Source organism: Atractosteus spatula, chromosome 1 (assembly GCF_055471065.1).
Source record: "Atractosteus spatula isolate fAtrSpa1 chromosome 1, fAtrSpa1.hap1, whole genome shotgun sequence".
Lineage (NCBI taxonomy): Eukaryota > Metazoa > Chordata > Actinopteri > Semionotiformes > Lepisosteidae > Atractosteus > Atractosteus spatula.
The window spans coordinates 9,912,092-9,929,539 of NC_142706.1; the positions used below are offsets into that span (position 1 = coordinate 9,912,092).

Sequence of the window (17,448 nt, forward strand, 5' to 3'; positions counted from 1 at the left end):
TTTTTTTCTTGAGGTTTTTATGAAGTTCAAAAAAGACTGAATGATTCCAAAATATTATTGCGTTGAAACATTCCTGAAAATGACACAATAATTGTAATCAGCTTCAAAACAATTACAAGCATTAGTCATTACTTACTGTAATAGGGGGAAAAATAATGTTCTTAAAATTAGAAAAGGCCCTTAAAAGTGTATAGGTGTTTTGAATTTTTAAAAACTTTTTTAATGGTGATATCATTTATTGATGGTTTTCCTGACTAAACGGTTAATTCAAAAGTGATTTTGTGACTGCTGTATGGCAGAAAAGACAGTGAACTGCTGAATTGCAATTTATCCCTGTGCCATGTACAGTATATCATATTTAAGTACTTAGAGTTCTAACAGAACATTACATTGCTACTCTGTAAGACATAACAGTTATTTTTGTATATCCAGAAATTAGTCCTTGTACTGTATGTTTTACAGATTTGCAAACCAATCCCACTTGATGTTTTGAAATTATCAAACTCTTCTGTTCATTAAATTAATACATTTTCATCAGAGATTCTTTTTAAATAGCATTGAATTTGGTTAGTGTCTGTGGCACAGAATCTAGTTAAAGTTTGACGTAGTATGTGGCACTGTATTCTGAAATACTTTTAAGATAAATATTATGTTTAATTCTGTGTAAACAGTATAAAACTGGCAAAGACTTCTGTATACAAGGCTGCACTTTTAAGTGCACTTGTGCATTCCTACAAAATGAGCAAGCTAGCTATTAACTGGAAACATAAGTTAAAGTAAACCTCGTTCTGTTTGGATTGTTCTGCAAAAATACAAAAGGAAACAATTAGTTTAAAAAATGATGTAATGTCAAGATTAAAAGCTAATTTTAGTCAACTAAACACAATTGTCTGATGGGGTATGATATAAATGTCATTGGAATGGGCTCATAAAATGCTTTACAAGCTTCAGAGTGTACTTCATTCATAACAGCACGAAAAAGGTTACAAAAGGAGAGGAGGCCATTCAACACAATCAGTTGATCCAAGAATCTCATCCATCTGTCTAGCTGAGTAGCTTGTTCCGGGCTCCTTTAGCTCTCTGTGGAAAAAGTACCTCCTGTTTTCATTTTTAATGCACTCCCCAGAATTTCTACTTGTGCCCTCTTGTTTATATTTCACTGCTAATTTCAAATGTGTTTATTGGCTTGACTTTGTCAGTGCATTTGAAGATTTTGACACACCTGAATCCGTTGCCTTAGTAATTTTCTTTCTTGAAGATCTTTTTAAAATCGGGTGCGCATACAGCTTAAACTGTATAGTACTTGTTCCATTTGCCCTTAATTGTGCTGTTTGTTTTTCATATTCATTCTTCTAGATTCTGTCTTTTTGGCCTAGTGGTATTGAGTATGTGTGACAAGTGCCGTTCTGCCCCTGCCCAAACCTGGAGAATTCCACTAAAGACCTGGTCTCCTGCCGTGGAAAAAATATTTGATGTTAAGGTTCCATTGTGGTGCCATTACCTGATATGAAATACATAGTCACACCTTTTTATTAATTTGTTTTTTTACATTCTTTTATAGAACATAAGAAATGTTGGCAAAAAAATCTGAAACCATATGTCCCTTTACCTAGCTTTGTTGTTAGTAGTGAAGTGATATGAATATCTCATCCAGATGTTTCTTGAAGGTAGCCAGGGTCTTAATTTTGACAAGAAGGATGGATAGCTTGTTCCAGGCTCTCACAACCTTTGTGTTAAAAAGGACCTCTTATTGTCAGTTTTAAATGCACTCCCCCTTGGTTTGCGGGGGGGATGATTCTGGATTGTCATTGACAATGTCTTTTAAAATTGTTAATACTTGAATCAAGTCCCCTAATAGTCTTCTATGTTCAAGACTAATAGGCTTGGTTCTTTTAACCTGTGAGAGTAGAACACAGGAATGTATCTAGTTGTTCTTACCTGGACTGGTTCCAAGGGAGCACTGGACAGACTGTTTAGAGTTCAGAGGCATATTGATGTTAACAGACTTGAAACAGAAGCAGGGTTTTACTGGAGGATCTAAAAAAATGTCCAAAAACATTCGCTGTCGTTATTTGTTTTCTGTTCTGTTTTATGAACAGGGCAAACAAATTCTTCTTGTGTCCAAAGCCAAAAATGTCAACAGAATAAAATATTTTTAATTCCATGTCTCTTACATACATTTTGCTAAAATACAAACTAATTTTTCTTCTGCCATGATTATGTGGCTTTCTTTAGGTTTAACAATGCCAAGTGCAATTAAATTAGTGTAAAACAATGTGGATCACATTAATAACCCTGTTTGGTCAGTGTGACCTTGTCTGTCTGTACAGTTCAGTTCCTCATTAAAATTCCTTTTAATTAGTATACCCTGGGAAACTGTAGTTTAGTATTTTTGTATTATTTCTTGAATGTGCCTAGTTTGGATCATAGTACGCCAAACCAATTTACCTCCTCAGTAAACATAAAGTGTGACAACACATATGAAATAATACATTTTAAGAAACGGTGATGGATGTGACTGATTAAAGCTTTTGGCAGTGGCAGAGCACATGTGTACTGGGGGATACACTAAAGGTTTGCTTTGGTCTGCGTACGAAAAAACATTTTTTAGCAGTGGCAGTGTAATGATGTGGTGGAACATTAATGCCATAAGAGAAGACTTGTTATTGATGGCTATTTCACTGCAGGCTATCAAGACAGTTGCGATTCCAAAACTGTGTTCCACCCATTATTAGAACAATAACAATGTAATTGCTCCTTCTTCAACATGATAGAATGTTTCTCCATATGGAAAATGTCATTCTAGTCTTTGCATATTAATCTAGAATCATTTTGCAAAGGCCTGCTGTATTCCTGAATTTTAACTTAATCAAAAAGATATGGTACAAGACAGGAAGATTCATGCTGCACTTCAGTGCCAATATTGCCTAATACCCTAAAGGGGAAGTGCTGTCTGAATTTCTCAGTCCGGTTATTAAATCTCATTAACAAAATAAATTAAATGACGGTTTCACAAAATTTTACAAATTTTGAATTAAGCACAAAATTGTGAAACTTTTCAAAGCACTGTGTGATCTCCATTTTATTGCAAACCACTGGTATCGCCACAGATGAGAGCACGTGTTTGCGTGAACTGTGACGTGAAGTGGCCCTTCCTGCTCACTAGTCACTGTAATGTGATGTACAAGCAAGTAAGTACAGGTAATGCAGCAGATATTTCATGGCAGAAATGTTCCAATGTGATCTGCCTGCAGAGTTAAAAAGTAAGTATTATTTATCAGCAAAACCATCTTGAAGTTGAGAGCACTATTTCTATTGGATTAAAAGAGATGTATTGACAAGCCTGCTTGTTTACAATGTCACAGGGCCACACAGGTCACTGGAAGTTTGTACATTACTGTGTACATTTTACTTTCGTTGTGGTTTGAAATGCATTCATCAATGATGATTCTAACCCTGAAATAAAAAAATAGGGATGCAGTTCCTCTTTAATGAGAACGTCTCTCTGGTAAATATGCAAGACAACTGCTAGTCTGTACCTTACAGTTTCCATCCCTGATGTGAAGCTATTAATGGAGAAAGTCATTTGCAAAAAATGAAACATTGCCACGTCTAAAACATACTGAATAAACCCACCTTTATCCCACCTTTTCTGATGTGTTATCATAAGAATATATTTTTACATTTTGAGAGAAGAATTTTACATATGTTAAAATGCTTTTACTGCCAACACTTTAGGCACAATGACAGTCATACTAGAAATGCTTTTTGAAAGTTTAATGTGAGAAAGTTAAATGTGAGAAATTCAATCGTAGATTTCTATGGCCACGATTGTAATGAAATTCAAGGAATTTTCTTCCTGGCTTTTGCTTTTTTAATAGGAGCCTGGTAATGATATTCTTGCTGATAGCAGGTGTGATGTGAAAGATGATTTAATTAATTTGGCTCAAGATGAGCGGCGGTTCACATTTGTTCATCCACATTGTTTTAATTGCCACGCCAATTGATGAACATTTCTGATGTTTTCTTTAAAGTATTTTGTTTTACCTTATTGTTCATGTTTGCTTCTCCTATTTCAGAATCAGTCATTTTTCCTCTCTGACTCAATGCTATCCAGTTGTTAAACAATAATGTTTTAAATGTAGAATTGTCCGTGACATTTCCATTTCTTCAATAAGCTTTCTCAGCCTTTGTACAACACATCTCTCTTGGATTTTTCTTTTTATTCTTTTATTCATGATCGTCTTTCTGATCTGTCTGTGCACAGTCTCATCACTTACCTGCCTGTCCCTCTTCTTGTTTTACAGATGAGCTCACAGTACCTGCACTTTACCCAGGTAGCCCCGATGTCTGGGCTCCATACCCTCTGTATCCCGCGGAGTTGTCACCTGCTCTACCTCCTCCTGCTTTCACCTACCCTTCTTCATTGCATGCTCAGGTAATCTCCCTGAGCACCACCAGCCTCACCAACTCTTCCCTTCACAGACCCACGGCACACTCCATTCACCTAACCCCCTGTCCAGGCTAATGGGCTCTGCTGGTACTGTAGCTGTCCCTGCCCTACTTTCTCCAACTCCTCTTCATCTAATACATTCTACAATGCATTGTGTTGTGTTGTTGTCAGAGCAGAGGCCACTGCAAGGCACCTAGATGCATTGAACTACAATTCAAGATTAAGATTAGGACTAGAATTCCCAAACGTCCATAGGTGCACAGCACTGGTGTGAAACCTACACTCAAAGAGCTTCTCCAAAGGATTGACAGATAAACAGGACACCTGAGAGTTTTCTCTTGATGTGTTTTTAAATTCCCAAAGAGCTGACTATGTCCTCAGCACAGGAGGCCAATATGATATCTGAGTGAAGAATGATTTCATGACTAAAACCAAGGATCAATACTTAGTTAGCAGGTTGACTCAAAGATATCCTTTGAGTTCACTGTGCCAAAGGATAAAAAAATGCAGAGTCTCTGCTCTACTACTTAAACTTATTACAAAAATAATTTCTATCTTTTTAAATTGCCCTTTAGTTAAATTAGAAAAGACATTTCTATTTTTTGTAATATTTGTAATGCCCAGTTTTCTCACGTAATGTCACCAGACGTTAAGGAACAAACTAGCATGGATTATGGTAGCTTGAGGTTAAGGCCGTTCTATTATTTTTTTACTCATTATCTCAAGATCACAAAATAGTCATCTCAGGATACTGAACACGGAAAAAATTATAATGAGATCATGAGATTATTCATTTTTGGAATTCAGAAGAACATGGTCTTTATCTCAAGATTACAGGATAATTTATATCAGGAATTCAGAAAAACACTGCTGCTCTCTTGAGATCATGGGAAAATGTATCTCATGATTCTGGAAACACAGGCACTATCTCAAGATCATGGATTAATTTCCTTGAATTCTGGGACAATGGCACTTATCTACTTCAATATAATGTTAATTATTAATATTGAATCCTGTAAATTTATGTGTATAAAGATATTTAAATTTAAATATATGTGAAGCATGACCAACTATGACATGTTAGAGGAGAAGACACACAAATAAAGAGACAGCATTGCATTCAGCTGTGAAAAACCGTTCCATGCCCCTGACAAAATAGTGCCTTTAAATGCACTTCAAATTGACGTAAAACCAAGTTTATTTCTTCCACGTATGTGGATTCTTAATATTTCATGGATATTAATGTAGATGTTTTGGTCTTCCGAAATCCTGAGTAAGAATATATCTTTAAATAGCTTTGCTTTTGGAATGTTGAGATAATCAGTGAAAGAAACCATAGTACAGCCTCTCTAGGAGATCTACATTTTTTATCGATCTGATTTTTCACTGGATTAGTAATGGTTAGAACAGCATACTACAAATAGCAAAACAAACATTTACTTTTTATTATTATTTTTAATATAATTATTTGATACTTTATGATATATTTTAAGAGAGCTTTAATTCCAAAAAAAGGAAGACTTAGGTTTTGACCTGATTGTTGTATATAACTTGTAGAATAGAGTATACAGTACAAGAGTAGGTTACAGTATAACCTAGCATTTGGCAATTTGTGTTGTAGTGCTACAGTATGTATTGTACTGATGTTATAAAACTGTGGTAATCAGGTTTTCATAATTTTGAAACTCTATACTTCTAAAAAGCGCTTTCAAATTTAGAAACAATAATCACCTTAGGACAGGTTTAGCTGCTTGAAGCTGGATTTAATAAATGGAAGATTGTGCAAGGGACCCATGAACAGGTGCATTTATTATGAAGCATCAGACCTTCAGTTAAGATGCTTGATTACTTTTTACATCTAATTGATATAATTCGTGCCTGAATTGATCGTTTCTGAGGCACATATTAAGTCATTAAAACTCCTTCCAAATCCCAGAAAATTGTTCCCATGATCTTATACTCTGACGGCTGTGTGCCAAGTCTTTTGGATGTTAGAGACCTCTTGGTACTTCTGCTGTACAGACTCTTCTGTGGTCTCTGCATCCCATTGATGAATCTGTGTCTTATCATCAGTAACCAGGAAGCAGAAAGCTTAGCTGGATCCCATAAAGATCTATGGGAGCTGACAACTTGATTCTTTTCAATGGTGCTAATCACAAACTCTTGAACTTCAGAGGGAATCTGGGAAGAGACCTTAGACACACTGAAACCCTTGTGGGTGATTTTGTAAAAATCTCTCTCTGAAATGCCAACACATACAGTGTTAAGGTCTTGACTGGACCTGTCTGGGATAACATCAGCAGTGATAAAAGGTCTCTCATTTAAACTTAGCTGATGATTTTGCTATTGTTAATTGTTTGGTGGCTCTGTCACAATAAAAAACCACCATTTATTGAAACATTACAATACATTTCCTTAATCAGGAACGTAATGATGGCAGGAAACCAGAGCTCGTTTGTTGTGAGGTCCACGGACATATTTATTTTCATTGATTAGTTGTAAATGAAGTAAGGTTTCAAATGAGCCATGAATCAGATTTCTCAATTTTTCTGGTGAATCCTATTCTGAATGTATTGACTTTCTTGTGCTCTGAAATGAAATGAAATCCTTTCTATGGGTCACAAGGGTGAGCTCTGAGGACACTTCATCCCCGCTACCCATGGGTGAAGTAGCTCTCCATAGGTGCTTGATAAAATATAGTTTCAACAGTATTAAAAGTCTAAAGGTCTCTGTCAATGATTCTACCATTGTAAAATTGGTTGTAGCAGTTTAACTTGCATATTTTTCCTAATTCACATTTTTTCTCTTGATATTAGACTAGATCCACCCTCCCCCTGCCTGAACGCCTACAGTAAATAGATCATAGATAAACACAGTCTGAACAGTTGGCGGAATACTACTGGTGGGGGGGATTTAAATGTCAGATTTGTCTTTTTCATGCTGGACATCATGCGGTGGCTCCCAGCCAGTGAAAGGGTTCGCTGTTAAGGGATGGGGTGCTGGGAAGGGTTTGCGCCGAGTGAGTTTAGGTACAGTTATGAAACAGCACAGAGGCGTGGCAGTGTGCTGTGAGTGAGAGGACAGGTTCAAGAGTTTAGAAAGCCATGGGATCAGGTGAGTCAGGTGCTGTTGATCACCTGTCGATCTTCACTTGTCCAGATTCGCTGGATCCCTCCTGTGGATGCTGCTCCTCAGGGATGGAAGTCTAGGCAGTTCTGCTGAAACCTGTGTGAGTATGTCCTGCTGTCTTCCTAACTGAGAGCCCTCTCTTGAATGCATGATGAGAACACAGCATAACCTCTTATTTAGTTCAGGTGGGTAGCTGCATCAGCATGCGTAGTCTGCAAAGGAACAAGTAATAGGTTTATTCCCTGCTGAAAAGAGAAGAGAGAAAACACAATGTTTCAGCTGTGAAGCCTTCTCCAAAATGTTATGTTTTCTCTCTTCCCTTTTCAGCATGGAATAAACCTATTACTTGTTCCTTTGCATAACCTCTTATTAGTGACTATATAGAACTGTATCTAAAAACAAATCTTAAATGTATCTATCTGTGCAACTTAATAGTTTGCTATCCTGCACAATAATGTATGTATGAAAATACTTGTTATGCCCATTCAGTAATATATGCAAAAAGCAAAGCTTTAATAATACTCACCCTTTTTTAAAACAATAAATGAAAAAAAAAACGGTATAGTAAATCCAGTACATCCAGCAAACATTTAGACACCAGATGTCACAAATGATGGCACTGTAAATGGCTCCTTCAGAAAGGAATAAAAAAACATTAACATTTTGGAGACCTGTGGGACGATTACACTCTATACCTGCTTCACTAGAATAAAAAACGTACAGAATTGCTCTTCTGAGTCAGCACCTGCATCTGAAACCAAGATCCAAGAATGCAAGGAAAGACTCCATTACTAAGAAGGTGTTTTATTTTATTTTCAAATCATTCCCAAGGTGCACTTTGTGTTGTCTCTTAGTTACTTGGGAGCTATAGCTGTGTTTTTCATTTATATTCAAGTCATGCTCCTACTGCTTTCCAATTGGCACGAGTTTTAAAAAGTCTGCCCACTTATTGTAAGGCTAGCACATGCAACCACACTCCAGTTCCAAATCACTGCCTTGGGCCCAAAAATGACTGTCCATGCCACACATATATATGTCAAACTGTCCTCATTCTGTGTTAAACACTTTATTAAAGTTTGTTTTTGTTAAAGATGTTGTACTTTATACACAGACATTCAAAATGAGACGTGACATAAATGGGTGAAAACATGACTAATATGACTAATAATAAAATGGATTTCTCTACCTGTATTCATATTGTTCCACTGATATTGTAATTTCAAAATCGATGTGGTATCCCTGAAAAAATTCTCATAAACATGAAAGTAGCAGTGGAGGAACAGGAAGGGGCTTGTCCTACAGACACATTCCCACTTTCCCTGGGGCACGGCTTGACTTATCTTGACCAGATACAGGCACTCCAGGCACTGTGTTGATTAGCGTGAGGTTCGCATCTTTTATTTCACGCTGCTTATCCTCGGTAGAGAGAAGTGAGGAAAATGAAAATTGAGAGCAAACAAGAAGCTGCCTCCTTATCCTGCCTCGGTGAATTCCGGTGGGAGAGACAAGGAAGTCATTTAGGATGGGAGGGGAAAGTGGAGTTGTTTGCGAAATTGATTGTATACTTCTAAGAACATAATTAAAGCAACAAAGAGCAGGAGGTTGTTTATCCCAATGTTTATGATATTTCCAGCAACTGGTACAGTGCCCTGTCATGATATAGAAATCTGCAACAGAACACCAGGCACAAAATGGAGCACCCTTACAGCCATCCATAACTTGTATCTTCACCTTCTGAGCAATGTAGGGCCTGACATGGACAGTCATGCTGCAGTTTGTGCCATGGATGTACAGCTATGGAAGGAAACTTGGGCAGCTCCACTAGCTCAGCTGTTTTGGGGGTTGTGATGTTTTTGTAAAGCAAGACCTGTAAGTCCTTCATACTCTACTGGCCCTCCAAATGTATATGAAATCTAAATTGGGGTTTTCAGTATGAACTCTAATGATCATTTCTCATGAAAAGACATGACTCTGAAAAAAAAATATTTTGAATAAGGTCAACTCATTTCTAGCCTGTTAGGTCAAGTAAATTAACCGATGGTATTTCTATATTTGGAAGGAGCAAAACTTCTGGGACAATTGTCTCTTATTGGCCAGGTGTTTTTGTTGGGTAATTAGGCTAAAACCAAAGAAATGTTAAAGAAAGGCAATTCTGAATCTTAAACAAAAGGAAGTTTCAATAAGGACCATAAGAAAAAAAACTGGGCATACAAAACTCAGCATTTTGGAAAATATTAAAAAAAGAAGGTATAATTACTAATCAGTCAAGACCAGCTAGGCCAAGAAAAACATCTGGAGTTGATGACAGAAAAATTAGCAGAACTGTCAAGGAAAACACTAAAATAACTGTCAATGAAATCACCACCAATGTTCAGAGTGCAGGGGTGAAGGTATCAAAATCCACAGTGAGCAGAAGACGTAGACAACAAAATTATAAAAGCTACAGCAGAAGGTGCTTGCCTCTCTTCAGCCAAAACAGAAAAACAGAACAAAACTGTTTTTTACTTACAGTGAGTGTGACCCAATACTTATGGTCACTTGAAATCACTAGATTGAACACAAAGTATGTTTGTGTCCTAATATGATCATATGTTTTTATGGAATTACCACAAAGTAATCCATGTGTTGTACTTATCCTTCATATTTATCTAATGATAATAAATTCCAAATTAAATTATATTTACATAGGTAAGAACATAAGGTTACAAATGAAAGGAAGCCATTTGGCCCATCTCACTATTATTATTTAATTGATCCAAGGATCACAACCAGCCCTTTATTTGAGGAAACCAGGATATCAGCTTCACAATCATTATGGATAGCTTGTTCTATACTCCCACAGCCCGTTTTTAAATGGTGTCTCCTGTTGTCAGTTTCAGATTACTTTCAACATTGGTTTCCACTTGTGATCTCTAGTGCATGATCTGTGGTTGAATAAATACCTTTCTAATATGAAGTGTCTTAAACTCGATATTATCCATTTCCCGTTTGTATTTTATGTGTTTGCTACCTGCATGCAATACCCAAAATAACAAGTATTTACGTTATCTGTGGCCATTATAAAGGTTATATCTTGTTTTTTGGGTATACTTCTCTGTAGCATTTTTTCCTGCCTGTCTAAACATTTTAGTCTGTCTAACTTGAACACAGGGCTCCTTGAAAGAATGGATCTAGTATTTAATAGATTCCAAAAAACAAAAATGAGGTCTGTAACTAAATACTAATGTGCTGTGAAAAGAAAAAATATGTAATGCTTTGCCATTTGACAAAACATCAGTAGAGATTTTTCAGCTATATGGCCATGTACCATAAGTGCTTGCCTAAAGGCATATTGCTGAGTAACAGAGTCATTCCAGTGGTTCCTGTTTAACTTGTTAATAATTCCCACCTCAGAAATATCGTGACCTCTGCAGAGGTTCCTTTAAATAAGGAAGTGGGGGTTGACTTGTGCTTTGACCTTCATTTCACAGTCTTGCAAGAATCCAGATGCAATGAAACAACAAAATGCTATTCTGGAGCCAAAGACATTTATGGTATGAAAAGCACAGTCTTGTTTTTACCTGACTGTGTCTAAATGGATTGGCATAAATATTCAAAATCTGAACCTCATGCTCTCTCAAAGTCATTTTGTGTTGAAGCAGCACACGTATATTATCTTTAAGGCCAGCCATGAGAAAAGAGCAGAAATGTGCAAATTGAGATCACAGTAAACATCTCATAGGTCTGAGTGCAAAGGAACAGATGTTAGTCTGTGGGATGGGAAGAAAAAAATATTACCCATCCAAACTGGAATAAATACACAAACACTAGGTCCTATTTCAACATGGTAACCTAATTGAATGAAAGTCAGCGAAGCCATGCATTAATACAAACTGTTTGTGTTTCTGTTCCATCGATTCAACATGCACAAGAGCCCACATCTTTTTTACAATGGGCTGTGTGCAGCTTGTCCTAGACGGGAAATCATTTAACACTACTACTGGCTATCCTAGGATGCTACACTAGCAGCCCTGTTACACTTATATTGATGATATTATTGTTTCCTGAGAGCTAAATCCAAGGCAATTTCCAATTCCTTGACCTCCAAATATGGACTTTTCACATTATATCTGATAAATGTCAAATTAATGATTTTTATTCCATTATTTTTTCAGGCTTCTGATGTGTGATGGTGGCAATTGTTGGTCTTGTTGGTGTTGATCTAAATTCTGAATGGCAACCACAAGATTTTTGGATCTTGTTGACAAAACCATGGACTGTTAGTAAGTTCCCTTTCTAAAATTGTCATAAGGCTTTAGAACCTGTTAAGTTATTCCACAGTCACTCTAATGTAAAATAAAACAAGATATGAATCTTTGCTTTTAAATGTAGTTGATGTGATACAAGGCCTTGCTATTAAAAATACAGAAGTGCTATAAAAAACAGAAATTCTGTTATCAGGACATCCCTGCAGAGTCCCTGCAGAGGGATACAGTAAACCAGAGCCTATCCTGGAAGCATAAAATGCAGGTCAGGACTAAAAACATTGACTGATCTTCCCCTGGACAGTGTGTGAGTTCATTGCAGGGCCGCAGAGAAAGGGAAAAAGCGACAGTTTAGAACAGCCCTGGCTGTAGTACAGAAAATCAAATTAAGCCATCAAAGCATGTCTTTAGGTGACAGAAGAAACCCACAGAAAACCCATACAAATTCAAGCAAAATATGCTCCACAGAAACAGCCCAAGGCCAGAATCACACTCAAGAGCTGTGACTGTGACAGTGCTAGCCACCACACTACTGTCTCAGCTCCATACAAAACCCATGAAACATCAAAAACAGTGGCTAAAAGTACTCGTTGCTTATTGGTAGAAATGAGAAAAATTAGGAACTGCTTGGTATAGCCAGACTAATATACCGATGAGCAGAATGATATCATGGCATTAATGCCAAAATGTTCATGACTTAGATTGAGGTTTGACTTGTTTTGAGAAGCCTAAAGAAAAACAGTTTTATTCATCTTAAGACTTGGTAAGCTTAGGAAGCACTACAATGTGAAAGACATATTCTCAAAAAGGATAGGGAATTAGAGCCAGATTCCAAAAGAGCCAATTGCTGTTCTGTTTCCAGCTTGCCAACTAATTACACTGGTTCTATAAGGATACAAAAACTCTCCTTTTGTTTTCTATGAATTATAGGACTAAATTAAAAAATGAAACACTGTTTTTATAATTACTCACCTTTTCAAATTTGAGGCCTTCCGAATCAAAATCAAAACTGGGCATCTACAATTAAGAAAATGAACTGATGAACATTGCAATGTTGGTTTTGCATAATTAACCTACATAAATTGAATAATCACAAATGATGTTTTCAGAAATGTGGCTGACACAGACTAATGTGTTTCTTGATTTTCAGATGACACCCTGCTGTTGTGACTTATTTAATAACCTTTATTTATACAGTATGTTGTTTTTCCAGGTTTCTTCCATGGGCTTCAGGACCTTCAAGACTTCACTTTGACCTCTATCACACATCCTTAAAGCAACACAGTTACCTTCCTTTTTGTACTCTTGTATACAAAAGATTTTGTCGTTATTATTATTATAAATGTTGAAGCATGATTCGCCAAAACAGTGCTGTAAATTTTTAGATATTTTGAGGGAAAAAAAGTATTTTTGTATAAGGTAAATGTGAGTACAGAGTCTTCAGTTTTTGTGTCATTGATTGATGGTGTTAAATGACTGCTTTTTGGGCTTTGTGTTATGATTTAAAAAGTTTAATTTAGTACAGCAGTTACAGCAGTACACTGCTGTTGTTTAAGTGAATGTACTGTAGGATAAACATGCCAATATTCTAAACACTTTTGCTGTGGAAAGATGGATTTGATACCCAATGTATTAAACATTATTCAGGAATGTTAAAAGTACCCAAATGTTCTATTTTACACTAACCTGTGTTGTATATTTTGTACAACGTTTTTAATGGATTCTCTTTGTAATAAGATGGCTGTTAAGTCACTAACATATTTTCTAATTGTGGAACTGTTTTGATTGACTCTTACAAGCACTCAGTAAAAATGGCCAGGTAAAACAGACATTTTCTAAAAGATACGATAGTGTATCATCCTCAATATCTCAAACATGCTATTCCCAAATTTTTAGCATCTGCCTGAAACTTCCAGTACGGAAGTATTTTGTACTGGTCCCATGAGTCAACTTTATTTAATAAGTCCAATTATTAAATAAGCTCGACTTATTGGGTCATTAACCTCCTAGCAATCAGACAGGCAGATGAACTGAACATTCCATTTGTAATCTTTCTCATCTTCTTATGCTTTAATAATCTGGTCCTTGAGAACTACACTCCAAAAGGATTGCATTACTTTTTCACACGTGGTAAAAGGGCTAAATTTACTTTAATAATGAGTACAATTGCCTCATTTACAGACCAGGGTGTCCTGTGTTTCTCAAAGATTTGACTGGAAAGCCATTGCAATATAGATATTTCTTGTGCAAGCACACTCTGACTTTCAGGACAGCTTGTCTTCTTGTAAAACTAAACCCTTTTTTTCTTCTAAATGAGATATGGTGCAAATAAATCTTAATCTTAGCTTGGTTGGTTCAGTCCATCCAAGGTTCAATGGTTCAATCCTCTCTGGTTCAATATAGAAATCACTGTAGGAAATTCCCCCTCCTAAGTCTGATAATGCAGTTCTAAGAAAATAGTGCAGTTCCAAATGGATTCCATCATTAACAAGTGAAAATCTGAACAGGGGTATCTCTAACAAACACAAGTTTAATAACTGTGCATCATGCAGTGTGCCCTTTGATTGAGGGTAGCATAGAAAATCCTAAGCAATAAACTCTTTTAAAGCTCTATAGTGCATTGGAAGAGCACTAATATAAATATGTGCTACTTCATATAAACATGTAAATGTTTAAGTATTTTATTCCTCTTATAAAACATGTCTTTTTGTTTCTGCTGATTGCTGAGCATTATCCTGCTGCTTTGCTCTCATTTAAACCAGAAAGCCAACATTGGCTAATTATTTTCACTTCACCATCCAACAGTCTTTAAACACCAATAGTTGCTGAATGAGTAATACAAAAGAGGTTGATTAAATTCTCAAGTGAGATATTCAAAAAGATTTTTTAAAATCTCCATTATTGGAGAGCTTTAAAAAACACTGTTTTCCTTTTATTGTATATCTCATGCTAAGCAGACAGTCCAAACAGCTAAACTGCGGTGTCGCAATATTTAAAACATAAGGGAAGACTTACATCTTAATGTTAAGCAGTGAAGTAAAATACTTTGAACACTTTTTATTGTTGCTTCTTAAAATATGTTTTGCTCAGTAGGTAATACAATTCACTTTGGAACCTATAATCACCATTTTCCAAGTTTTTGATGCACCAATTTTGCACCTCCAGACAACAAACACTGTATGTGATGCAAGTTTATGTAACCAGTGATGTATGCTTTAATAACACTTAGCCATCAATACTGTAAATTTTGAATTCTTCTGAAATTACACCCTCAATTTACAACAGTTATAAAACACTGGGTTTTATCACAAAATAAAAATAATTGTCTCTTCATACCAGGATTGCTCATAATAAAAAATAATATGTTCATTTAGATAAAAAATAAGGTTTTGTTGTTGAAAACCTTCACATATTGAATTCTGTAATTTACAGTACAATTAAAATTAATCTCAAAACTGAAAAATGTAGTTTCATACTCAAGCAATAATAAAATAAAACTCATATTTTTATTATAGCCCTACACATACATTACAAAATATCAGTACCACGATGTTAAGAATCCATTAAAACGTTAGTAATTATAAATATGCCACACCACAGGAAACGAAACCATGTAAAAATGGCTTTTAAAATAAAATCTTGATATTTGTTCTAAATGGTTTTAATTTGTAATTAAAATGTTCATCCCATTTTCTTTCTCCAAGTGTGTTTGGCTGTAAAAAGAAAATTACTATAAACATATTATAAAATAAAAATGTATAACTAAATAAAAGCTTTTTCCCTACATTACAATTGTCACAGCTATTAAGCCATTGTAAAAAAAGGTATTTTAAATTACTTTATTAAAAACAAAATTGCATATCTTATTTTTTGTATAACATGGATCAGATACATATTTTAAGCCATTTAGTAGTTGTCAATAACTATTATTTCTTTAAATAAGTTTCAAAAGCAGAAGAAGAAAAACTCCCATTAGATTTTACTCTGGGACAAATCCAGGTCACTAACAGATTGAGTTTGACAGAATGCTCATTGCATTCTCTTCTGTAGTCCAATTGGTATGTGATGGCCATACTGATTGTTTCCTTATTTTCTGTTGGCTGTTGCTGTGAAACTTCATGTGGATTTAGGTTTGGTTGTTACTTAGTATGTTTGTAGTTCAGTATGAATCACATTTAATGGTATATCTCACAGTGCCCACTTCTAAAATGGTGCAGTAGTGGGAAACACACACAAAAAAAGACTCAGGTTTCAACAGTCTGAACAACCTATTCAAGGATAACTCCCTGCCTCCCCTTCTCAGTATCAATGGAAGGGTTGACACTAAAATGTTTGTACTGTTAACATTGGATAACCAAAGAAGTAGAGGACAGTGTTTGAACTTTTATGTCATGTTTATTTGGCTGAATCGTGGTGCTATTAAGAGGTGTCTCTGCCTTAACACAAAACATTCCTTACCTTTCAGTTTCTGGCTATCTAGTCCCACAATCAGAATCGGTCAGAAGGGAAAGCTCTCAAGCAAATATTGAGATCAGCTGACCAAATACCTTCTCTAAGGGGACAATTTAGCACTGGAGCCAGTCAAACCTCACTTGCATGTCTTTGGGAGGTCGGAGGAAACCAGAGCTCCCAACAACAGTTCACAAGAGCACACAGTGAACATACAAACACAGAATCAGGTTCTGAACTTTGGAGGTTTGTGTCGGCAGCCCAGCCTGCCATCATGCCTCACTCCTTTTCAGTGCTTGCTCTCCAAACTGACCTGGAGTACTCGGCTGCTGATTTCCAGTCACGGCCACATTTCACTTTCTACACAGCAGCATTATGAAAGACCCCCGACAATCTTCCTGAAAGGCCGGTGACATATCAAAGAAGTGCCAAGTGTTGAGGATGCCTGGTATTTCAAGGGCACAGTCAACACTGAACTGTAATAAGTGCTTTCTTCTTCTCAAGTTTTATTTTATTCCCAATAGTCCTAAATGACTTTCTATCAAAATATACCTACTGACAACTATATCATGCAACAAAAACCACTATTACAAACAGTTGAAAGTCTGTAAGGCATTAATGTTAGTTTTTTTTTCCGACGAGTCTAATATATAACCCCCCAAAAAACGTCCGGTTATATTATTGATATTTAATATAGAATTGAATATCTGCTTTTCATGCTGCTTATCATCGCTTCTTGTGTACTGAGTAATTTTTGAAGACCTGTCGCTATATTGATTCTAGTTACCACAGGGGAAAAAAAAAATTATTTTAGAAAGATTAATTACGAATGCAAAGAAATTAAAATACTATACTGCATATCTGACAGTATTACAAAGGCCACATTACACAGTTGTACATCAGTTGACTTCAAGGCATTGTTTTAATGACTGTTTCCCTTCTTATAATTTTTCAGCTTTTTTTTCTACAGAGGTCCCATCTTTGAAAATAAGATCAAGAAATATAATACGATACACAAGAAACAGAGTAACAGAAATGTGACTGGACATTATGAGACTGCAGTGTTCTCATGTGCAGTCTAAGACATGGTCTCCCTTCAGTAATGACTGTGTGTAGTATATGCCTGATTTGGTAAATACTTGTCATAAGCAATGAACACTGTTTTGTGGGCAG

At 36.0% G+C, this 17,448-nt stretch overlaps 1 protein-coding gene across 2 annotated transcripts in view; it reads left to right on the forward strand.

The window, feature by feature from the left end:
- The window catches only part of LOC148840571 (RNA-binding protein with multiple splicing-like), a 39,108-nt gene extending 23,496 nt beyond the window's left edge, over window positions 1-15,612 (forward strand). The window contains exons 6-9 of one of the 2 annotated variants that reach the window (XM_088919814.1): window positions 4,308-4,438; window positions 7,613-7,682; window positions 11,737-11,844; window positions 13,040-15,612. In XM_088919814.1, coding sequence (XP_088775940.1) covers window positions 4,308-4,438; window positions 7,613-7,675 — 194 coding nt within the window. In that variant the 3' untranslated portion in view covers window positions 7,676-7,682; window positions 11,737-11,844; window positions 13,040-15,612. The remainder of the gene's footprint in view (window positions 1-4,307; window positions 4,439-7,612; window positions 7,683-11,736; window positions 11,845-13,039) is intronic. The other variant, XM_088919815.1, reaches the window with a different exon arrangement.
- Window positions 15,613-17,448: the final 1,836 nt, after the last annotated feature.